This window comes from Aplidium turbinatum, chromosome 9, assembly GCF_918807975.1.
Source record: "Aplidium turbinatum chromosome 9, kaAplTurb1.1, whole genome shotgun sequence".
In the NCBI taxonomy this organism is placed as follows: domain Eukaryota; kingdom Metazoa; phylum Chordata; class Ascidiacea; order Aplousobranchia; family Polyclinidae; genus Aplidium; species Aplidium turbinatum.
The window spans coordinates 20,665,281-20,690,842 of record NC_137480.1 but is presented as its reverse complement, the minus strand read 5'-3'; the positions used below and the strand labels follow the sequence as shown (position 1 = coordinate 20,690,842).

Below are 25,562 nucleotides of genomic sequence, written 5' to 3'. Positions count from 1 at the left end.
GTCCGAGGATAAAGATTCAATCAAACAACTCAAGCTGATAGAATAAACCATATCTCAAGAGTTTTTGTGCCTTGAAAGTCATCAATTGCGGCAGGTAGGCTAAGGTTCCTCATGTTAATAGGCAATAAATTAGTCTACCCTGATTTACTTTTGTGCTCATGGTTGTTGATGTAGTAGGTTACAGCTTCCGTCACAAGCAGTGGTCGAGTGGCTAGCGCGTTGGGCTCGCAGTCGAGAGCCTGCAAGCCCTGCATGTTCGACTCCAGCCACCCGCACTTGCTGTTGTTTCTCTGGGCAAGAAACGTTACGATAATTGCCTCTACCCAGTGATCGATTTCGAGTAATGGGTAGTACCAAATTTAAGTCATAAGTAGAGTAGACAACCGGAAACAGACATTGCCGTCTGCTGCAGCGTGGGTCAGGTGTACGTCGGAAGGCGTACACCGATGCATAGTGCTCAAGTCCTCTTTCCCGCAATGCAGGATAGATATAAAAAACAAACAAGCGTAATAACACCACGATGAGGATTTCTATGTAGGTTCGCCTATGCTTTTCTCCACTTAAAATATGTTACAAAAAAGGTCCCACTAGCCAGCCCCATTGTTGCAAATTTTCTTCACTTTTGTTACTAATTTACTGATTCAAAATGGAGTTAGTCAAACTCACACAAACTTAAAGCACTGTGCAGAACACCAACCAATGCTATTTAAGCAAAATGTAAATGGATGTGTACAGGAAGTTGTATTGTATTTGCAACAAATACAAAAGCAGTCGACTTTGTACAAAAAATGATGATGGCTACGTAGGTAACATCAGAGTCACTTCAGCTCGCACCGAAACACGTGAAAAAGCTACAACACCACAAAATATGTTGATAAAAAGTATATATACAATACATGTATAAACCGCTTGCAAGCGGAATGGTGAGTACCAAAAACTGCAGCAAAATATTGCAAAGTGCAGACTTATGGCACGCTATAAAAAACAGATTACCTATAGCAATGACGTATCAACAGCGTACCACAATACAGGATTATAGTATATGAATGTGCACAAAACAACCTTCTTCAATAGTTCACAATTTCTCATTTTAAAGGCAGCGCATAACGAAAGTTATTAAATCACAAAAGATCGATTCAAATCACGACATACAGATATTGTGTGCTGTTGTGTCTATTGAGCATTTTTTTTGTTGGGGTACAACTAAAGTGCTACACAATGGAGCACTTTCAAAGAACAGAAGCATCATGTCAGGCACAAGTTATAGATTAACGCATAGCAGCTCATGAGCTTCAAACAAAACATAAAAAATCAACTGATTAAATTGCGATGAAGCATTTGCGTCTTGAAAAAGCACCAGACGCAATATACTTGTGGCTTCACAGAACTATGGAGCTTTAACGATTTTTTTTAAAACAACTCTTTTCTATAAACAAACCAAAGGAGCAATATATGCCACCGCCCATGTATAATGTATATACCATACTAGTTAAAAGTACCGGTAGCAGAAAGCCTGAAATAAAAGCAAACGGATTTGCATGAAAAAAATCTTTGTTTCACGTATAGTCAAACTGGCAAATGCGCGGTCGGACAGTTTTTACGATAATGTGCGGTCCATCAATTCAGAGTATAAAAACAAGTATTAACAACCGGCAATTCAATTCGATAGTATCAAACCTCCATCTTTACACTCTGACTACAAAAAAGTAATTATGCCTATATCACGTGAAAGTTAAGAGTAATCAAGCATTGATTTCAACGACTTAATTTTCGCGCAAAATCAAACTTTACGACCGGTTTTGAAAACTTTGATCTTCCGCTTTGCAAGGCAGCTTGATAGAGTTACTTTGCGCTTCACATAAATTATATCACATGAAGCTCATCTACATCACATAAAACTCAGAAACATCACATTTAAAATAGTACTTCAAAACTTTCAACGTCAAAGTAATACTGCACCAAATGGACAAAAAAGCATGAAACAAAAAGAGAAATAGCTGTACCAATTTACTTCCATTACATGTCATACTTTTTCAGCTGTGAGGCATCACATATGCATACAGTTTATACAAATAGGTAACGATTTAAAGCAGCATTTATACATCTCACGATGCCCCTTGATTCAGACAGTACAGTCATAATCGCAGGAAAGAATTTACTTTCCTGCGGAGACGCAGCTAAGTTAATCAGTGATTTAGCGAGTATATACCAAGTTTGCAGACAGGCAAGGATGTTACACTATTGCAATCTACCTCTAGTTTTGTGGGGACAAGTTCAAATTAGTTTTCTGGTTATTACCCCACTGAAAAGCTTGCCATTCGATATTTGCGCAAGAAGCTGAGAGCATAAATGCAAGTCGGCCTTGTTTTTAAGACCGGACAAAATTATTCGTCTAAAATTTTCTGATAAATCAAATAGACAAAGACTACTTGGCCGATATAATCATCAAAGTTACTATTAACACTCTGGTTTGTTCACAGCTTCCTGTTCACTGAAGATGCTGTTACTATGGCAAAATGGATTCTTAATAAATTACACTTAAGAGGTTAGATTGTTGTACAAATGCCAGCATTTGATGAATACAAAATAGCAGTACCACATGTATTGTACATTTGTGTAAGGAAATTGCAGAGCAAATTCCGACACTAAGCTTTATCATACATCAACCCGATTGTTAAAAATCCGATTCGTAACTCTGTTTGGTAGCAAAACATTCTCACCAATACGGTATGCTAAAAGTAGTGACAGGCCAAAGTGTCTAGTGTATCTTCAAATATCAACTCTCCTTGCAAATACAGTGCCGGAAAGTAAAGTTTTTTAGAAAAAGTACAGTAAACGAGATGTAACATCACTTTAAACAACGATTTGGCAGATTACGTAATAACCAGTTAACCGGTTAGTTATACTGTGGGAGCAAGCATGTTTGTCCAACATCTTTCCACCAGGAGCAATCATAACTTGAACGATATCTCATGTAATCATCTCCCAAGTAAGCCTACAAACAGCAAATATTATGTCAGACAAAAATGAGTTTTTATGTAAATAAAATGAAAATTCCTATGACATGGAAAGCTAGGCAGCTCTACAATTCTTCTTCTCTCGTTTGACTTGTAGCAGCTTAGATTGGCAATGCCTCCTCGTGCAGCCAAGGTACGGTAGTTGGGTCCAGTTGTCGAATACCAGTGATTCCACTTGGGGGCCGTAAGATGGAACATTCGTGGAGTATGTGTTGCATTGTTTGTTCTACCGCTCCGCAGACACATATTGGCGTATTATGCAACCCCCACCTGACTCTACAATTACAAACTCTACAATTAAAAACCAGTCGTAATTAATTAATCGTACCTGCGCAGTGCAATTGAAACGCAAGGGTATTAGTTTTTTTGTTGCATCTTGGAACAACAAATCTTTTCCGCCTGTACTTTTGAACATGTTGAAGATATCCGCATCCTCCACTTGAGATCCAAAATACAGCTAAATAAGCAATATTTTCACATCATTAAAAGTTGAATCATCGTCATCGTGTAAGCCTCTGGGGCCGAGGGTTTATCGTTGTTCCACCCCAGATTCACGATGTACCCGAACTACACTAGTAGAAGGCTACTAGAGGGGCAGCCAGTCTTTGGTTTTATCATCCAAGACACGCAGATCTTCCATTCCGTTAGGAGGTTTGAAGATGGTACAATAAAATATTCGCTCAACGTGGGGCTCGAACCCACAGCCATTAGATTAAGAGTCCAATGCTCTACCGACTGAGCTAGCCGAGCGTGAATAAAAAGGCACAAAGCTTAAGATTAAATGCATTTTCTCAAAATCAAAACTAGGTTGAACCATGGCTACCTAAAGATTAGGTTTCCTCAGTCATGGTTGAACTAGTTGTATGTTTGACAGCGAGTCTCTGTGCGTGAGGTATACTGTACAAGTGTACATGTGATGGAACAAACATATTCGTACCTGAGCTACATGCAAAGTTTCAGTGATATCGACCTGTATGTCGGTATCTGCTCCTGATCGGAGCTTGCTGGAAATAACGATAGAGTTTGAGGGCTCCCAGAACAAGTAACAAAGCAAATAGTCATCCAAGCTTTTTCGAGACCCATCAGGACACAACAACTCATAATCCTGTGTAAAAAAAAGTTCCCGCATTATAACCACAATTTTGTTTTTATTAGACGCTTTGATCCAAACTTTTATAGTTGCACGTTTATATATATAATAAAGAAAATTTATGCCCAAGTGAAGCATTTCCAAGGCTATTTAATTGAGAAAACAATTGGGCAACAGGCTCAGGGATCCATCTTTATGGCAGTGATCTCTAACCTTTTTAAAAAGCAACCTCAAATTAAAAAGTAATGAAATTAGTGTTTACATGCGACCCCGTTTTGTTTTCCAGTATATATAGAGGAAAATCTTTTAAATTTAAGTACACATAAATCAGACTAAAACCACAACCTATGGTGAGTTATGGCAACTCCACATGAGCTTGTGGCCAACAAGTTGGAGACCAAGGTTTTATGGCACTGGAATTTCGTAGCACATTTTTAAGGATTTATATAGGAGTCACTCTTGCGATGCCACACTGCTTTTGTTTATAACTACTCGTATGGCAATAAAAAACAAGCGTTTCTCGACAGCCGAGAAACACATGTTTTTGGAAAAGTCTAGATGGCTAGTGTGGAGGCTACACCCGTACACCGGTCCAGTATGGTTAGCGAAACACAATGCTCACTGTTCTATTAGGCGGGTCAATATATGAAAAATATGGGGGCAACCCCAAAAAAATTTATACAAAAGGTTTTTTTGTTCCAAGTGTATGATTAGGTTGTACTATACCCCAGAAAAAAAGTCTACAAAAATCCGACCCCGGGAAAGTAGTTAATTAACATAACTATTGGGTCATTCCATGTCAAGTGATCCAGAAAAATGGGATTTCGTAACCCTCCGTTTCAGATTTTAATGAAAATTCACACACTGATAAAACTTTTCTTTCTGATTTCAAAAAACTAATTTTTTTTTAAATTGGTCAACTAAAACAAAAGTTACGGCCACTTAAAGTTGACTGCTTTTTGTGATCGCTGAAGCGTAAAGTCCATTTCGCTTTCACAAGTTTAACTATAGGAAGATATTTCCCAGCTTGTAAAAAATTGTACTGATTGATATTTTCAGGTATTGTAGGACATTTACTTCTTCAGCCATATCACTCAAAACTAAAGCTCTTGACCATCACCTTTGACCTTAACCTCATGTTTATTAGTAACCCAATTGTGCTCAATTATGCGGAACATAATTTTTGATCATAAATAACCCATGGTGCTCACTAGTTACAATCACATGCAATGCATCATTTTAAAGGTATTTTTAAGGAGAATTGATATCAGAAATAAAATTAATGGCTTATTGAGTATTTCACCTCACAAAGTGAAAACAAAAGCTTGTGTCTGAAAATCAGTACTATTTTTTTATTGCAAGTGCGCTACGGTATGCCAAGTTCCCCTAGTGATGTTTTGTATATTTATAATTTAAAATAGGCTCATTAAATATTATAATTGAAGAAGATTGTGCCAAACAATGCAAAAACACCCTCCACACATCCAAGACACCCATTTGAATGCCCCAAGCTCCCAACTTCCCTGGACACAACCACCCTATGGACAAATCCCACAAAAGCGACCAAGCTTGTGGCTGTGTGGGGGAGGCCATGGCTTGACCACTAAACAACTTGGAATGGCTCCTCCTCAATGACTTTCAGGGAGAGGAGCCAACAACAAGATTGTGCCAAAAATTTATGTTTTTCAACTAATATGGGTCCTGCTACTTAAAAATTTTAAGCCTTAGATCCATCTGAGCAACAATGATAAATTCTAAATTCCAGAACAACATTTTGTCACTTAGGGTACATACTCTTTCTTGACCTATTTTGAAGTTTCACTGGTGATTCACCCAAATTGCCTAAACTTTCATTTAAAATGTTCAATGAGTCACTACTGACACTATCTACCTGCAGTGATTGTATATCGCTTTCACTAGATGAAGAAGCTCTTCCAGAAGTATCTATAAATTGTTGAATTTTCATTCTGCAATTGGAACAAAGTTTTTTTCCAGGTATGAGTTTTAATGAAGGCTGACAAGATTTATATAACTTTTTCGTGCCATTCCAGACTGATAGTGCACAAACTTAAATTTCGTACAGGTTTTCTATGGACTATGAAAACGTCACAGCAAGTCTTCTGCTTTGATGAGTAAGCATCAATATACGTACAGTATGTCTGTGGAACATACAGATTGTCTCAAGAATGCATTCTCTTTTATTCTCATCTGCAACTCGAATATGAATAGGAGGAATTCTTGTCACAGGGCTGCAATAAGCAAGGGCTGATCAATATGATAAGCAACAAACTGCGAGAGAAAGGCCCCACAGTTATAAACGCTGAAGGAGATGCCGACTATGATATTGTTCAGGCAGCTATTGCAGCGTTCTCTTGATCCTTCTCCTCTATCATATGGACAGTCGGAAGAAGACAATGTATTTTCGTTCGGACAAGAGGTCTAAAGATCAGAGGGTGTACAATATTAATACCCTAAAGGAATGTCTCGGACAACAGCTATGTTCTCAGTTACTCTTCATCCATGCGTTTACAGGATGCGATACTACCTCACGAATCTTCGGAATAGGAAAGAGAACACTCTTTCAGAAAGCCACCAAAGGCGACAAAGTGCTAGAATCCTTGGCACTTGCATTTACAAAACCTGGCCAGAGGGTGGATGCAATTGAAGAGTATGGCAAACAGTCAATGGTTCTACTCTATGCTGGAAGGCAAAGCGATTCGCTGGCATCTTTGCGACATTCTGTGTTGGAAAAGAAAGTAGTTTCAGTGTCATCCTTCGTGGCGCCAGCCCGACTCCCACCAACTGCATCTTCTACAATATTCCATTCCCTGCGTGCTTACTATCAAATAATGATATGGTTAGGACTAGAAAGCAATTTGGACTCTACTGGCTGGGGTTGGAAGATTGAGGACAAACAATTCGCACCAGTAATGACTCTGAAAAACCCTGCACCGGACAAGCTGTTAAAGATTATGCATTGTAATTGCACGATCGCTTGCACAACACGGCGATGTACATGTAGGAGGTACGGATTTCCGTGTACCTCTGCTTGTGGACAATGCCAACTTGTGTCCTGTGAAAACCTAAACAATGACCTTCCATTGGATCAAGACAACACAGACAGTACCGATGATAATTGTGACGACTACTAGTACAGTATGTAACAATCATAACTTGAAAAATGGTAATTCATCTACTGACGTTTAGTGCATATACTCTTCCATCATAGGCGTCGATTCCCGGGAGGCAGGGGGGCGCGCCCCCCCGTAGAAACTGTTTGAGGGGGCAGCCACCCTGTTTTTTTGTTCTTTTTTGTAGCTTTGACAGTGTAATTTTATGGAACTGTTCAAATTTGGGTACATATTTCACACTTTTTATCATCTTGCCCCCTCAGATTTTTTCTTACATGTTAAAAAATCTACGCCTATGTCTTCCATGACATCATAATGACATCACAGACGGATTCTGATATGTTCATTTGGTGCATAGATACCATGTTTATATGTGTTTAATACATTTATAGTGTGTTAATTGAAGTAAAAAAAAATTTTGTGTACATTGAAAAATTTGGGGTTCACCATTTTCAAATTATTTAATTGACCACTTTCCCGGGGTCAGATTTTTATATACTTTTTTTCTGGGGTATATTACAACCTAATCATACACTTAGAACAATAAAACCTTTTGTATAAATTTTTTTGGGGTCAAACCTTATATTGACCCGCCTATATAGTGAATAATCAGGTAGTAGTGACGCCAGGAACGTCGCTCCTTCTCAACAATAAAAAACAACTTAGTTATAGGATAGTAAGTAAAACTTAAGGTAGATAGACATAGAAATGTATAAATTACAGTGCGATGGTATGAACTGTTGGTTTTGAAATAATCTTCCAAACTGATATGATCAATGAAGCCAACCACAGGGCCATCTCCTCTAAACAAGCATCTGTAAAATGTTATGAGTAATTGAGTATCATGATAAGATGCATAGTTGCATACCTGTCCAGTGTCCATGTACATGATATACATTATACAATAATAATAATTATTTAGTTATATCACATTTTCTCTCAGAGCTTAACAAAGCACTTTCAAAGAACAGAAGCATCATGTCAGGCACAAGTTATAGATTAACGCATAGCAGCTCATGAGCTTCAAACAAAACATAAAAAATCAACTGATTAAATTGCGATGAAGCATTTGCGTCTTGAAAAAGCACCAGACGCAATATACTTGTGGCTTCACAGAACTATGGAGCTTTAACGAGTTTTTTTTAAAACAACTCTTTTCTATAAACAAACCAAAGGAGCAATATATGCCACCGCCCATGTATATTAGGGTGAGGCTGGTGCCCCTCAAAAATTAAAAACTTGAGCTAGTCATTCGGCCCTTTGTATATATGTACTACAGCCTCTCTATAATCACTATTTGAAAGAAAAGATGTGAAAAATGACCACTTAAGGGTGCCAGTTTTAATCTGAAAAATTGAAAAAATGTGGTTTTTGTTAAAAAAAAACCCACATAAAGTGCGTTTCTAATTCAATCAAAAATTTGTTTTTGCCAAAAGAACTTCATTGTCAATACCATTTTTCACAGTTTGATGTTGTTGAAAAGACCCAAGGTTAAAATAGGAATGATTTATAAAGTCAATTTTAGTCGTTTTTTTTGGTTAGAGAAAGAGCTTTGGTTCCGCTCATGTTCCACAACTTGCAGCACATTTTGAAAGTTTTCTTCCAGCCTACATCTACTGATAAAATCACTTGTGAGTTTAACACCTTTTTCTGCACAATCATTGGTAACCAGCAGAGATTTGATAATCTTTGGCATTAACATCTTTGGCATTAAGAAAATTGATATCCGTTTTCCACGAGCAGACAGGCTTATGCAAAAACTCTGTGTTATTGTTCAACACTTCAAAGAAAAACCAAGTGTCTCGTTTGAACCAATTCTTGTATGTAACTGAGTAAGCGAAAGTGCAAATATCAGGAAACTGTGGTTTTCCAAACCCAGTGCCGTATCTTTTTAAGAGTTTTATTGTTTTTTCAAAAAACAGCAATTTTGTAGTTTTAGCTTGCTTGTCACTTTCATTTACCTTGTCACTGAACAAGATCATGAATTCACAGGGACAGATTCTGCTGTCAAATACCAAAAATGTTTTTTGAAGGCAAATAAAGCTGACTCTGCAATTTCTTCATCAATTTCTTTATAAAGAAGGATTTTTTCAGAAGCTTGATGTTATTGTAAGTAGCATCAGCAGAGGAACCACATTCTATCCACCACTGAACATAAACGAACACAACAAATTTTACAAAACGTTGAATTTTCTGCATTTGTTTTGGGGTACAAATAGTGGGACTCTTTAGAAGAGCAAGAATTACTTCGGATAAAAGTGACATTTTAACAGCATAAATCAGTTTTGCCATCCATGATGTGGCCAGTATTTGGAGCTGGTGGTATCAAACACCATACCTCCCACCGATGCTTTGCAGTTCCAATCATCAAGTAGCTTTCTGGTTGCAGTACTGATCAATTCTCCAACAGGTTCTGATGAGCTAGCAGGCAACTTAGGCGTTCTTAATAGTTTAACGCCACTAGGACCAGAAACAAGGACAGGTAGCAGCCTTTCATCAATAACCTTTAAATTGAGGCTGGACATCAGCTTTCTATGTAGGGATCTAGTTCCAGGTAACGGAGGTTGCCACTTTTCTTTAATGGCACTGGAAATTTCTTTAGCTATTTCAGTGCGATACCTCAGTGCCTGCATATAATTAAGGTTCACCTTTAACATGTCTCCACCACACGATAAATTCCCTTATCATTGTGGAAGCGGCCACAGGGTTAATTTTGTTCCTCAAACAACACCCAACTATCGAAGGATAGGCTATTTGAGAATATCATAAGGCACCCGAATCGTTGTGCCATCTTTGACGATGACATCTTTTGGAAGATGTTGGCAAAATAACTTCAGTTCCTGAGTCACTATCAGATAAAAAGTCTGCTGTTTCATCAAGTGTTGTGTCTATGAATTGTCTAAGTGGCCATGTACAATTTGTACATGATATACAATAATAATAATTATTTAGTTATATCACATTTTCTCTCAGAGCTTAACAAAGCAGACTTGGAAATGCAGCTGTAAAGTGGCGCAACCTAGTAGATTGCATAATGCACATTATGCCACATCAACATAATGAAACTAAGCTTCACTTCTTTCCGCAATAACATGTATCAGGGTTGGTTGATTTAAATCAAATGATTTAAATCATTGATTTAAATCATGATTTAAATCAAACAATAAAAATCAAAAAAATCAATTAAAAAAATCAAATGATTTTTTATTTGCTAAAATAAATACATTAACAAACGTTTCACTGCTTCTCTGTAATACAAAAATTATATTTCAATACTTAAGGCTATAGGCTATGCATGCTTTGAAAGGCAACTTAGTTTACTTGGCAGTTCACTAACGGTGTTGTTCACTAAACATAGTTTTTGAGCAAGTTTTTTCCACTTTTGGTCTGGTTCAATCAAAAGTTCGAAATCAATTGGGCACTGCAAAAGCTGGCGAGCTTGCATTTATGTACAAACTTCTCAATGCAAAATAAACTGCAATTTTGTGTCATCTGAACTTTTATTGTTTTGGTATGGTACGTCGGTAACATAATTATACTATATACACTAGGGTGTGACAGCCGCCCCATGATTTTTAAAACTTGGTTTCACAGAGCCTACCTTTTTTTTGGTGGTGAGGTTTTACCTGTATAAGATTCCTGTAAAGTTTCAAAAAAATTGGTCAAGGTTTAGAGGTGGCCCGTGGCCACTAAAGTTTTTGGGGGTGGGCGATGCATTTTTAGGGGTGTTTTTGCTATATCTCAGCTCGTAGACATGATAGAAGGTCATGCTATAGCTCAATCGATGCAGTATAGGGAAGTTTATATCAAACTTGTGAACAAATGTTCAGTCTAAAATGTTTAGTTTTTGAGTTATTTGAGAAAAACCTGTTTTTTGCATATTTGTGAGAAAAATGTTCTTAGCACCTTTTCTTCTTGGGTTAAAACACATGGAAAATCAATGAAATGATGAATTCACATGTTTAGTTAATGTTAAACAAAATCACAAAATACATTTGAGAGCAAGGAACAGCGATGATAAAAATCACAATGTAAGAAACCAACACCGAGATGGATGTAAGTATTGTTTCGGAATGGCCCATTTCGGTGAGTCCGATTCGGTGAGTCCGATCCCTTAACGGGGGATTTTTTCAATTTTTTTTTTAATTATCGGGTACCGTAGCCTAATTATCATTGCCGTTTTAGGGTTAGGGGTTAGAGGTTAGGAACTCACCGAATCAGACTCACCGAATCGGACTCACCGAATAGTAGCAGACCCGTATTGTTTACCCTGATTGGGCATAGAATTTCTGCTGTTCTCAACTACTTGAAGAATATTTTGAAATGAAGCTTCTGTCTTAGTAGTGTCTATAAAGTCTTGGCACAGTTTGACACCCCTTTCTGCTGCATCATTAACAACACAAAGATTTGAAACCCGTTTCTTTGCTCCACAGTAGCTGCCGTTCTGGCACCAATCGACAACACCAACACTTAAAAAGGTCGTGTCAATCCTCAAGATTCTGAAGAAGCTCCAAGAATCTTCTCCAACAAAGGAGCTCAAGTCATCTGTTGGTTTTGTAGCAACGGAAGGAAAGGAGGGTTTGCCAAAATCACTTGCTTCTCTTTTCAAAGAATGTCCAGGATCTTCGAAGCTTGTCAGCTTTTGAACAATTTTCTGCTTTGTCCCGTCAGACACACTGCTATCGAAAAGGGTAAGGGGGATAAGTTCTTCACTAAGATATCACATGTGCCCCTTTAGAGCTTCAAGAGCTGCTTTGGCCATACTGCTTCGATTTATTCATACTCGTTGACGTTGATAAGTTCTAGGTGCGTTGCAAGGAGCAGAAGTTGACACAAAAGTGGTTAGCCACCATGGCACATAGGAATAGACAACACGCTGAACAAATTTTTGGATTTTCTTTAGCTGTTGCTTTGAACATATAAAACCTGCAGGAAGATCTCTAGTAATAACTTTAGTGAGAAGAACGATCTTGATGCAGTATAAAATCTTGGCCATCCATCTGGCGTGGTGACAAGCACCCGGATGTAGAAAACCTCCAAAGGTCTCAGCTCCCTCACCAAGATGCAAAAGCACTAGTTTGACTAGCTCCTCATAATCATCCATCACAAATCCCTGTGCTAGGGCTTCCTAGCAGATCTTCACAATCATCCCCTTCTTGATCCTCATATCTGCTGGCCATCGCTCTGATGGTAAGATGGACTCACCTAGTCAAGCCTGAAGACAACATCCAGTTTGGGACACTTCTATCAAAGCTCAAAATAAAAGACATCAGTGAAGTCCTCCAATTAGGCAGACTGAGATGGCTTGGTCTCGTTGAGCACAGCTCAAGCTGGATCTCACAGGTCAGATGTGTTAACATCGCAGCACAGCGGGGTCAAGGTAGACCAAAACTTTTTTGGGAAGAACTTGTAAAACATGACCTTGTAGCCCTGAACATGAACTCTGTCAACCCAATAAATGAGGTGTGGAGGGGAAGACTTCGTTCTCGACAGACAGGCCACACCCTCGACATGAGGATTAATTCATGGCCTGTATAATCAAAATTGGTTGATGATGATGATCTTTAAACTGTGACATAGCATGTAATATAAATTAGAACTTACCACCATAAAAATTGCCTTAACAGTAAACAAAATGTTAGTGTTCAGTTTCTATGCTTCTAACAAAGCAAAACATGAGGTAACTTAGGTTTAAACTGTGAAGAGTTACAGCTTCTGTATATACTTCTCCAGGTGTTCCTAGGAAGAAAAAAAGTGAAAAAGATAAAACATTCAATTCATATGTAACAATTTTTCACAAAATTTTTACAAAAAACAGGTTTTTCTCAAATAACTTGCAAACTACACATTTTAGGCAAATAGTTTCTTCACAAGTCTAATACAAATTTGCTTATTCTGCATCGATTGAGCTATAGAACGACCTTCTATCATGTCCAGGAGCCGAGATATAGCAAAAGCACCCCTAAAAATACATCGCGCACCCCCCAAAAACTTTAGTGGCCACGGGCCACCTCTAAACCTTGACCAATTTTTTTGAAACTTTACAGGAATCTTATACAGGTAAAACCTCACCACCAAAAAAAAGGTAGGCAAATTCTAAAAAGGTCGGGGCGGCTGTCACACCCTAATATACACCGCACCGGTAAACTTTCTTTGCAAAAAGTCTGGTTGTAAGCTATGCATCAGTTGAGCAAAAAAGCAAAGTGATGTGCGCTCAAATGTAAGAAAAGATCTTAGTGTAGTGAGATGACAGTCTGAGACGTACCTCAATCTCGATATGCACATTATGATTTAGTATAAAGCAACATATCACACCTACTTAAAAATATGTGCAATAGACAGGCTAGCCTACAATATGATAATAAAAATGATTAAACACTTGCAAAGCAAAGCCTTTCAATCAATCAAGGGGTTAAAAATAATTCTGCTATCTTACTAAAATGATCTCTTCCCCCAAGTAGACTCGACGCTTTTTTATATAAAAAAAAATCAAAAAAATCTGATTTAAATCAAAAAAATCCGATTTAAATCAAAAAAATCCGATTTTTTTGATTTTTTTAAAAAAATCATGATTTTTTCCAACCCTGACATGTATACATTTTACACACTGTGTACACGTTTGTATCAGTATATACATTATATTTTCACAGCAATGTATGTTATTTCATACAAAAGAAATAACCTGCACCCAACATCAACAAAACTTGTAAAACTATAATTCACTCAGCAATGTGTTCATTCATGGTGGCAAGCTTCTCCGGGCCACATCCGCCTTCAAGTTTGTCCGAATATGGAACACACAACTGGGATCCAAATAAGTGAACTAATGCGTGAGGTACTTTACATGGTTCCTCGGTTAAAACACCTATCAAATTAAAGACATACAATTACCGTACGTAATGCGCCATATCAAACAATTCTTTAAATATATTTTTATGTCTGTGAATGCAGAATGCTAATTTGAAGCTTGTGTGAGCTTGTTGAAATTTATAAATGTTAGTGAAGATTTTCAACTAACTCAAAAAATTGAAGCAATAGTACAGGAGAAAACAAAACCAAATAAATCAAGGCACTGCCCAAACTTGCAATTGGTAAAGGTGTTCAATTTATTCTTCACATTACTTTGATTATAGAAATATCCAGTTACAAGTTTGACGTTTTCAACGCAGGCTCGTTTGTTCACCAATCCTTCGTGTGTTAAGTTGGCATGCAAATCAGTTTTTTGGACAACGGCAACGTAATATGATCCAAAATCATCTGCAATAATTCAATATCAAATGCAATTGCATTAAAATATCATCATTGTCTGCGATGTGTATCTGCAATTCTTCCTTGCCTTGTAATGCAATTTGGTAAAACAGCGTAAAATTGTATCATAAAACTGGTAATCCTGGTAAGTTTGCACAAAAACACTAAAACCAACATTAAGTTAATATAACTTATTTATTAATCTAAGATTAACAAAACACATTTGCAGGAGCAGGAGAACTTTGCAAATTTCGTGTGCATTTATTTAATATCCTATTCATCAATTCACCTTAATTTTATACTTTTCCATATTCAGGTGCAAATTGTGATTTTGAAGTGTAGGTGTTTAAAGTAAACAAAACTAGCAACTTTAGTAATAACCCAAGTAGAATAAGTAACAGAATCAAAAGCGGGTGGATTGAAAGTTTAGCTTTAACACACCCATGTACAAAAGTTAAAGGTCATTGCTGTCTGGGTTAGGATTTCCAATCTTACTGTTTCTGTAATCTTCAGCCATTATGGGAAGTAGCCGGTCTTCATACTTGTACAGGTTTGAATTATCAATTGTGATTACATCAGCAACATCGGTATCAATCTTGTTAACACAGTCATCAACAGACTGTCCACTAATACAACTGTACAATGGTCGAAACCCTTCAAATTGGAATGCATTTGCCATTTTTTCGCATTTTTCTAATTCTGCAGCACCAATTGTACACCACTTGACTTCTGCAATTTGTTAAACACTAAAAGTTCACATTGCATTCAAAACAAACTCTTTTTCATGACATACCATAATTGCAATTTATATGCAATGACTTTAAATTAGACCTCACCAACAAACATCAATCTACAAGAATTAGACAATGAAGTCAACATTTTGCTGTGGTTTCTTTATCAATATCTAACAGTGAAATATTGTTACTTTTAAATCTCCATAGAGAATATTATATTTTATACCGGTATATATAATAATATTTAGAGCTCGACCGATATCACTTTTTCAGGCCGATACCGATATTTATGAAATTTTTAGGCCGATACCGATATATATCGGCCGATATATATCAACTACGAAAAATTTGTTACCAACAAGGTTATTAAGCAACAAACCAGTCCAAGAAAGTGTATGCATTGGTTGCTGTCATAGGCGCCGAGTTTTCAAAATAGCTGGGCGGACGAACACATACTGTCACGTCACGTCGTGATCACCAATAATAATGTAGAACTCCACTGTTGTTTTCCTACCACCAAGGCTCCTTTGAAGAACAATGCTACAGTTTTTACACCGATTAACATCTGGCAATGTTAAAACGATGTAACAGCAGTGGAAATTGCGGTCAGACTTTTGCTGCGAATGAAGTTCCTCACAGGTTTGCGCAATTTACTTGATTTATAGCACTGGGCTTACGAGTGGCAGAGTAGAGACAAACGGCGCGGCTGGACACTTTTGCTCGTTTAACGGCGAATCAACGTTGTTTAACGTTGCATGAATGTAACATGGCAATAATTGACAAAACTAATCGCTTAATTAGTAGGTCTAGAAGGGCCCATCATATGGCGACAAAACCTTGCGAATAAGGTAAGTAGGCTAGTATTAGAAGGTGGCAGATGGTTACAGAAATTTTGGACTTAAAATTGAATTAAATTTTTTTTTAATTCCTGAAATGTCCGGCGGGCGCGGCCCACCCGCCCGGGACTCGGCGCAGGTGGTTGCTTGCTTAATTACGCCGCGTAACTTCCACCGAAAGAGGTCGTGTGGCTTCTTGCGTCACAATGCTCTGGGCACGAATCGGAAAACTTCTACAATGACGCTACTATTTTCTTCTGTGCAAAGTTTCACTAGGCTTTTTTCTTTGGGTTTATTTTTGCAACTTCTACAATGACGCTACTATTTTCTTCTGTGCAAAGTTTCACCAGGATTTTTTCTTTATTGTTGCAGCTTCTACAATGACGCTACTATTTTCTTCTGTGCAAAGTTTCACTAGGATTTTTTCTTTGGGTTTATTTTTGCATGTCATGTGAACGAAAGTTAATTTTCCCTGGACCTTTTCTTTCTTACTGTAATACCAAAACTTGACAAATTTTGCTGCATCTTGCTGCGATAGCCTACTCGTATGATCTAATTTTGTAACGAACCTTGCCTTATCAATATCACTCGGAGATCAAAGCCAGGCATTGTGACGTAAGACTTGAGATAAGCTGTGCGTGGTTAGTGTAGAAGTACACCCGCACTCCCATCGATTCTTAGCGAAAAATTCACCTTTGTTACACTGATTCAATGTCATCAATCGTTGAAGCAACGTAAAACTAGAAATTTTTCCTGCTTGCATGAAGCTAAGGGATACAGTATTAACATTTTCTAGATGCGCGCACTAGAATGGGCGGGAAATTATATTCTCACAGCCAGGCCTGGAAAAAATGGGGAATCCGGGAATGACATTCCCGGGAAATTTGTCAGTTCGTGGGAAATTTTTGCCGTCAGAATCACGTTACTAACGTCTTTCATTTACCGTCAACCGTCATCGTGATTTGCTGACACATTGCAGTTCCGACACTGATTCGTATCACTGCGTAGTGCGTATTTACGATTTCCAACTTGTACCTCAGAGCTGAACAAGTTCAGCAAAATTGCGCAAATATATTGCAGTAGTCCGCCCGAAAGCGTCGTCAAAAGCACGGGAAGTGTAATTGAAAAAATTCGAAATGTTTGCGGAGGTACAAAAACATCCACAAATAAATAAATAAAGACATTAGCAACGAGCTGCTCATTCACTGGAATGGGCCACACATAAGCAAGTGTAATAGCATCGTGAAAGAGGGTCTTAATCTACGTTTTAAAGGAAAACTATGGCATTTTAGTACTAATGACGTTCGCTCGAAAATGTACAAAGTGTCTGCTGTGGTAGATAGACCAAACAACAAGAAATTGTCACCATTTTTTATGTCCCGGTAATGTATTTGTAGTAATTTCGCATCCGGGCAAAACTTGCTTGCGGTTTCTTTGATTTACAAAAACAGCTGTTTTAGCGTCGTAATTTTGATTTTGTTGTCAAATTAATTAATGCATTTCGTTATTCTTCGTGTAACCGACTGGTTGTTTTGTAGGTTGCAGAAGTAATTTTCGCAACGTCTTGTGTTCTCACTCAGCAAAACTTGTTGTGCATTTAGCCGTCTGGCCGTTTTTTGTGCTATATGCCTATATCGCTTAATAATTAGTTATGCTATTCATGCACATTGCACATACTATCAACCCGTTCGAGCATGAAGCATCTTGTCAAGCACGTAACAAGCGGCTCGTGGTGTCGTATTGTTTCATGACATTCACACGGTGGTCGGTGAGTAAGTGGATCTAATTTGTAAGCATGCGGCGTCTAATTTATTAAGCCTATTGTTGTTGGCCAATGTATTCCGATCAAAGCGGGCACATCAGGCACAAACAGTGCGCTATGCCTGCTTACGAATACGATACCAAGATTCTTCATTGGAACTATGAAGCTACAATTGGCCGTCCATATTTTTTGTGTGAGGCTTTTCGCCGGAAAACTGTAAACGGTGTAATTATGACGTCATTATCGTGATTGTAAGCCGTGGGAAATTTTTTCGCTTAAAAACAGATTCCCGGGAAGCTAAACATTTTTTCCAGCCCTGCTCACAGCAATTGTTTGTGCTATACAAGCACGTTTGAGCAACTTGTGTTTCTTCTAAATAAAGGCATGTATGGCTGGTTTTGAGTGTGCTTTTGCTGGCCGATGTTTATCGGCGAAAAATAGCCGATACGATATATCGGCTACACCTGATATCGGCCGATACATATCGGCTGACCGATATATCGGTCGAGCTCTAATAATATTATATAATATATATATATATTATGAAATATATTATATTTATCATATACGTTCAACTTGACGGCGTCAACTTTTTGTTGACGCTGAGGCTAGCGCCGTCAATTTATTTTTTAGTTAACGAAAGTGATAGCGCCGTAAACTATTTTGCCGATTTTGAGCGTCAAGCGCTATGCGTCATTTTTTGTTTTCATGGAAAATCTTGTTTCACAATGTATTCTGGCCAGCGCGACTCATCTGAATTACTGCCTTTCGCGTTGGTTGGAATGGCTACCCGGAATAAAAGCGGAGGAAGTTCGCTATATGGTGATCACTCATATCGTGAGCAGTATCGAGAACGAGGGATCAGAGAGAGAAAGCGAAAAATCAATGGATGTCATCGCGAGGTTGAAGATACTTTATTTCAAGAGCTCTATGCCCCTGAAAAGAGCGATGTTGGTACAGTGGACCTCGTTAAAGATTTATATAGGCTACACTATCACAGCACGCTTGGAACAGTGATACCTTTCCGAGTAAACGTTTTCAAGGCCTCTTTTGAAATACAACACACCAATATACCATCCAGCGCTGCTGTAAAACGCATGTTTTCACTTGGAAAGGACATTATGCGTCCCAAACGCAGCAGATTGTCGGACAAACATTTTGAATTGCTTGTGTTTCTACAAAGCAAAAACTAATAGGCTAAGCAGCCAATTACAATACAGTCTCAAAAGTCAAAACATAATACCTGCTCTTTATTTATTGCTATTGTTAGCCTAAACTTGGTTGAAATACTTCTGTTTTGTGAGACCCTGGCTAAAATAGCGCTGACGCCGTCAATTTTTTTAAGAGCTTACGCAATACTTTACGCCGTAAAGTTTTTAGGCAATTCGCGCTGACGACGTCAATTTATTTCATTGACGCGTACAATAGGGTGGTCCTTATTTTTCAATTTTGGAAAGTTCAATGTCTGACCCTGCTAAAATGTGCTACTAGGCACAAAAACACTGTGTGTGAAATATTTTTAAAAAATATTGATGTTTAGAGGTTGCCCAAGACCAATGAAAAATCACCATACACCACCCCAATAGACGGAATGTTGTTCAGTTCATCATATTTAATTTACACCATTATATTTTTCATAAATGAATTTCTAACAATGCTTTCTTATTTTCTAAACAGATTGTTAAGCTAAGTAGAAAATAATGGCAAGTGTATCTAAAAGTCGAAAAAAGGTGTACCTTTTAGATAAGTGGTTTCTTAACTAAAAAATATCATATCAATGACTTAAACCTTTTAATAAGGCTATGTTGGCTATCTCCTACTTAATTCTTTTGAAACAGCGGATTGTTGTTCAATGTTTAACTTAACATATAGCAGATAACATAATACTGCCAACATATAGCTCATAAGTCATAGGCCTAACATAGTTTCGTCAATCTCATCAATCGTCAAGTGTGTTGCGTCATCTTGCATGGGTGAACTTATTGAAGCCGCTGAGCGAGATGCAGTTACAAAAAGTCAAAAACTATTGTAAGAATGGATGAACTACTGTAAGAATGAAGCATCTATGTAAAAGCCTGGATTCTTGCTCCACTTGCTGTTAAAGCTCCCAACAGTGACCTGTGTGTTTTGAAGAGCTTGGTTGATTATAAGTGCATCAATAAAGGCATTTCTATGACATCTTTGATGCAATTTTTTTTTTTTTGTGAAGTCATACAGAAACAAAACTTGTATCAAAGATGTCATAAATGATGATGAAAGATATTTCAATGGTGACGGCTAAGAAGATTGCGCCCATTTGTGGTAGCTTATTTATCGGAAGAATTAGTGGGTCATTTCCTGTTTGATGATGACATTTCAACAGATCTGAAAGATGAGATGGTGCAAGCAATGTCCAGCAATGCAGGAGAAGGTCTGGTAAAACAGGTTACATTAGTATTGGGTAACCCCGAAGGAAAAATGTTATGATCATTCTTCACAACTAACACAATGTAACAGTAACACATGGTCACTCTTCAAGAAACTGAAGATATCAGACTCTTTGTTTCAACATCCAGCAACAGAGTGGGAGAAAGATGGTAATTTTCAAACCGCTAAAGCATCTGTAAAGTCTCTGGCTGTTACAAACAAACATGCTGAAAGAGGAGTTGCTCTTGTGTAAGATTTCTCTGGATGTTGGACAAAAGATGAAGAAAAATTACAATTCCTTCTCTAAGTCGTTTGTGATCACTGCAAGAAATATCCACAAACCCTCAAAAAGACATTAATGCAACAATGATTGGTTGCTCACCAGTCACCATGGCTCTTGGTTGGCATATTAAATATACTGTCTAACTAAGGACATGGACAATGGACATTGTACAGTATAATATCCTAAATTAAGGGTATTAGAAATATAGAATATCGGTATATAACTATATATATTATTTGCTGTGTTATCAGTACGATTTCTAAACTGAACAAAAACTTGTGTTACTCTGTGATGGTTGATGTTCTTCTGATGAAAATCTATGACGCTAGGATTTTAAAGCATCAATTTATTAATGGTCCTTCGCCAAGCAGTTAGCTTGGCCCCCTCACAGTAAATAAAGAGATGCTAAAGTTCAAAATGTTGAATCAGAACAGGTGATGTGACTAGCCAGGCATACTCATTTCCCAGAATTTGCTACTTGCCGTTCATCGTTAGCACAGATAGCATGGACTGATGACTGCTATACAATCATGGAGTGATGTAAAAAGCACTTGTGCTCTATTTCTTTGACATCTGATATATGCACATTTTTCGCCATAAATTCCAAATTTCAACGGCTCTGGGCAACCTCTAAATATATGTATATTTTTTTCATATTTTACACAGAGTGTTTTAAAGCCGATGAGAACATTTTGGCATGGTCAGACTTGAAACTTTTACAAAAAAGAAATTTACCCTCAAATAAGGACCACCCCAGCGTACAACACTGCTCTTGATGAAACAAGTCAACATTTTTTCGAAATTGTCGAAAGTATTTTACTAAGCGTTTTAAGTAGTGTTTTACAAATATAAAAAGCATAGAAAATAAGATAATCATCAGACATATTTGCTACCTGCTAGGTAATAATCAGCAGAGAACAATCAGACATCTTTGCTAGGTAATAATCAAAAGAGAACAATCCGACATATTTAAATCGCAATCTACCATGCTCAGTAGTTTGAAAAAGAATATAACATCAGGAATTTCTGTTATAATTACTAGGTCTATACATCAGGTAGCCTACCTAACTGGATATCAAACAGGACAAGAAATATAACATAGAACAAATACCATACTTCTCATAGGTTGGTGTGCCAGAATGGTAATGGACACCATTAATAGAAAAAGAAAAGTTGCTAAAATAGCCCATATCAAATAACATCTTTCTTTTCCTTTCCCTTTATATACAACTCTCACTGGAGAGCTAGTTTCTTCTTCTTCATTGTTTGCAACTTCTCCCTATAAAGACATAGCCAATAAGTTATGATACACACTACAGCAATTCTTGTGTAACAACAAACTACCAAAAAACAGTTATTTGTCATTGGTTTACTCAAAACATAAGGTCAATCAAAGACCACATTCACTGGTTAGTTGCTACTAGAGATGTAAAAAAACGTTTTTTTTGTTTTAAAAAAAACAAGCTCGTTTTTTTGTTTTTTATCGTTTTTTTTTTTTTTTACTTACTTTGACATTAAATGTCACAATATGCAGCAATTAGGGTAAACTCATTGCAATAGCGTCTCTTTCAACAAAGAAACAGTCTCATAACTCGTATAACTTATTTCAAATCAGACTATATGTCTGGTATATTGTTTCATTGCAATTTTGTAGATTCAAGTCTCAACACACGAGCCATAAAGATTTCTCATCGTCTCAAATAGTAGTAACTATGGTTGGCACATCTCAAGTATTGTCTGTAATTTGGTTCAGCCAGTTGTTCAATGCAGTACCACACTCGTGTACAGTTTCGAAGCCACCTGGGATTTTGGTTAATGGGCATGTTAGGACCAGGTGGTCAGTGTCCCGTTTCTCTGCTTCACAAAGGCACTTTTGACCAGCACACCACACCTTTTCCAATACAACGTCAGAGTTGTTCCAGTTGATGTGCATTTGGTGCAAACTTGCAAAACTTGCAAACATACACTTTTCACTGGATTTGCAGAAGGCGTCGTTGGATTTTAAAAAAATTGTCAAATAGGGAACTCGCCGAAAAAGGCTCTAGCCAAATAGGGAACTTGCCGAATCGGACTCGCCGAACAGTAGCAGACCCAACTAACTGATGTAGAAAAATAACAAACTGATCAAATTTTTGATATCTCACACTTCCACGACTTCTTTCGCACACCTTTTGGCATTGGTTGCTTGCAGTGATTCTTTCACTCAAACAAAACGTTTTGTTTCAGCAGTTTTGCGTTATTCGATTCTTAAGTTGTGAAAAAGACTCAATTTCTCCAATATTTATCATTTGTGTTTCTTTTTTAGTCTTAGCAGAGTATAAAACTTGTAAAAGTTTTTCATCCATAAAACGTCATGAATGAAATTATATCTCAAATCTGCGCAGGCCTCGAAATTCACGGCAGACATGTCCGCCGTCACAGCATGTGATGTCCGCGAGAAGTACTATCTAGATCGGTCATATTTGTCTGCCGAGAAATAACACAGGAACTACTGATACAAATCGTCATTGCATAGCACAAACAATTGTTGCAAAAACATAATTACCCGCGCATCTAGAAAATGTGATTAGTGAATACTGTATCTCTTAGTTTCAATTCAAGGAAAACTTTCAATTTTTACGTTGCTTCAACGATTGATGACATTGAATCAGCGTAACAAAGGCGAATTCTTTGCTAAGAATCGATGAGAATACCAGTACTTCTACACTTACAGTAATCACACGCGACTTAGTTCAATTTTACGTCACAATGTCTGGCTTTGATCTCCGAGTACTATTGATAAGGCAAGGTTGGTTACAAAATTAGATTATGTAGGCTATATTACAGCAAGATGCAGCAAAATTTGTTAAGTTTTGGTAATACAGTAAGAAAGAAAACGCCCAGGGAAAATTCGCTTTCGCTCAGAAGACACGCAAAAAATAAACCTTAAGAAAAAAGCCTAATGAAACTTTGCACAGCAGAAAATAGTGGCGTTAGTGTACAAGTTTTCCGACTCATGCCCAGAGCATTGTGACGCAAGAAGCCACACGACCTCGTTTGGTGGAAGTTAATCAGTTATGCGACTTCAGCAGATACACGGCGCTTTGAATCTTCAAGCGCACGTCATTGGTCTGATGAAAGCCTTTCAGAGTGACTTTGCTGAAATTTTAAAAAGCCAAGAATAAGTCAATAAGTCATCAAGAATAAGTCAATATGATTTTTAAGGTTTACATCAGCTCCGAAGATCAGTAAAAGACAGGGTTGTCGGTATTTTACCTAACCCAAAAAAAACGGGTGTTTTTTTTCAAAAAACTCACTTAAAAACCCAAAGAAAACCATAAAAACCCAGAACACCATATTTGTCCAATTTTTATCAGAAAATTGAAAAAATGAACCAAAGTACTACAAGGTACTTAAAACAAACTTCAAATTAGGACTTGAGGATGTGATTGTGAAGGAAATTTCCAAGGATAAATTGAAAACACAGTGGATATTTCTGTACACAAAAATCAAGTAATGCTACTTTGTACTATACTAAAATTCATTTATGCAAGAAGGCCTCATGTAGCTAAACTGCCCTAGTGCATTATTTTATTTAGTTATGCCAGCAATCAGCATGCACTGTGAGTGAGAGACACTTCATAGGTAAAAAGTAGTATTTGAGGTGAAATAAGCACGAATCTACCTTTTTTGCATCTTTTATAAATAAAACCCAAAAAAACCTGGGTTTTTCTCAGCCCTGGTAAAAGATAAGGTTGTTATCTTAGGTGCAACAAGACCGTTTATCGATTGGTTTAGTGAAGATTCGTAGTCCCATTGCTTTCATTTTGAGTGATTAATGATTATGTATACTGATTTTCAATTTATTCCTACAAGACATTACATTTGAAGAAATATGTGATAAGGATGGAAGACATTACATCATGTCTTTTCAATTCAAAATGAAGTTTAAAATTTATTCTTTTTGTTCATACTCGTAATCCACCTTCAAAGTGGCATTACAAAAAACAATGTTGTATTTCAATGAAGTTTGGGTTCTGTTTTTTTTTTTTTGTTCATCTGTGCTGTAATTACCGGTCATTCTCCGTTGTTCATCCACTAAGCAGCTTAGGTTAACTGTGATTAGCCTACTTGCAACAGGAGTTATGTTGTACAGACAGTTGCTTAGCGTAACCATGCCGTGACTTACGGTATTTAATTGTGGGGCACTCCAGAAGCATAAATATTTAATTTGAGATGAAAATTTAGCCTTGGGCGATTTTTGTTCTGTAGCCTAACATTCAAAATTTTACTCATTACTCATATTCGAGTACAGGTCGAGATTTTCACAAGTGATTTTCACCTCAAAAAGCCAGGTTTGACTTATACACGGGACAAGCTGTTGTCTCCAGCTTGGCAGCCTTTAAAATTAACACATTTTTGCTGCGGCAAAATCATTGCTGACCTAGATTATGGAGTGTAAAATGGCATCGGCCAAATACTTTTGAAGGCAATTACTGTGGTGAGCCTAGTATCCACTTTTTAGATATTCCTGGGCTGCTCTTATTTCTTAACATTGCAATGTAAAATCAAAAGTGAAAATCTACATTTATCATACATCACAGTTACCGTACTGAACATTGTAGAGAAATAGCTTGATAAACAAAACTTAAGCTATGCATTTATTGACAAAAAGAATACAATACTCTAGTTGGATCAATTGCAAAAGTAAAATACTTACTAAATTGCTCATTTCTATATCTCTGTTTTCATCAACATACACAGGCAAAGGAGTTTCATCTTCCTGCAGATTCTGTGCCTGTTTGTAACGAAATCCAGACATGATTGAACCTTTTTTTTAGTTTTAAAATTCCTAGCATAAGCTAGCCTAAAGTAACTGGAAAGCAGAATAGTTACCATAGTAGCCTAAAGTATATATGCTAGTAATCATAGCAAACCATACACACTGGTCTTAATAATCATTCACTATCTCCGCTTGCAGCAGATTGTGCATCAACATGGGTTACTTGACAGGGTTCCATGTGATTTTATGAGCCTTACTGGTCTTGAGCCTTTATGGTCTTACCAACATGCAAA

At 37.3% G+C, this 25,562-nt stretch overlaps 1 protein-coding gene and 1 non-coding gene across 3 annotated transcripts; both read right to left on the bottom strand.

Moving 5' to 3' along the window:
• Positions 1-730: 730 nt before the first annotated feature.
• On the bottom strand, positions 731-25,357 carry LOC145777643 (serotransferrin-like). Of its 2 annotated transcripts, none has more exons than XM_082589075.1 (9): positions 25,207-25,357; positions 21,624-21,786; positions 14,982-15,215; positions 14,361-14,495; positions 13,962-14,103; positions 7,960-8,053; positions 3,955-4,122; positions 3,346-3,474; positions 731-2,995 (listed from the first exon to the last, which is right to left on the bottom strand). In XM_082589075.1, the coding sequence occupies exons 1-9, from the start codon at positions 25,306-25,308 to the stop codon at positions 2,897-2,899; spliced, it is 1,266 nt and encodes a 421-aa protein (XP_082445201.1). In that variant the 5' UTR covers positions 25,309-25,357; the 3' UTR covers positions 731-2,896. The 2 variants fall into 2 exon arrangements, with proteins under 2 accessions (XP_082445201.1, XP_082445202.1); XM_082589076.1 differs by having other exon boundaries at positions 3,988-4,122.
• On the bottom strand, positions 3,695-3,767 carry Trnak-cuu (transfer RNA lysine (anticodon CUU)). The gene has a single exon. It is a non-coding gene; the product is annotated as a tRNA-Lys (tRNA).
• Positions 25,358-25,562: the final 205 nt, after the last annotated feature.

Excerpts from the sequence above, each read along its gene's own strand:
- LOC145777643 (XM_082589075.1), bottom strand. The coding sequence starts at position 25,308 with ATGTCTGGATTTCGTTACAAACAGGCACAGAATCTGCAGGAAGATGAA. Across the intron at positions 15,216-21,623 it reads GGCACACCAACCTATGAGAA|AAGTCAAGTGGTGTACAATT; the intron begins GTATGGTATTTG and ends AACAAATTGCAG. Across the intron at positions 3,475-3,954 it reads AAACTTTGCATGTAGCTCAG|CTGTATTTTGGATCTCAAGT; the intron begins GTACGAATATGT and ends TTGCTTATTTAG.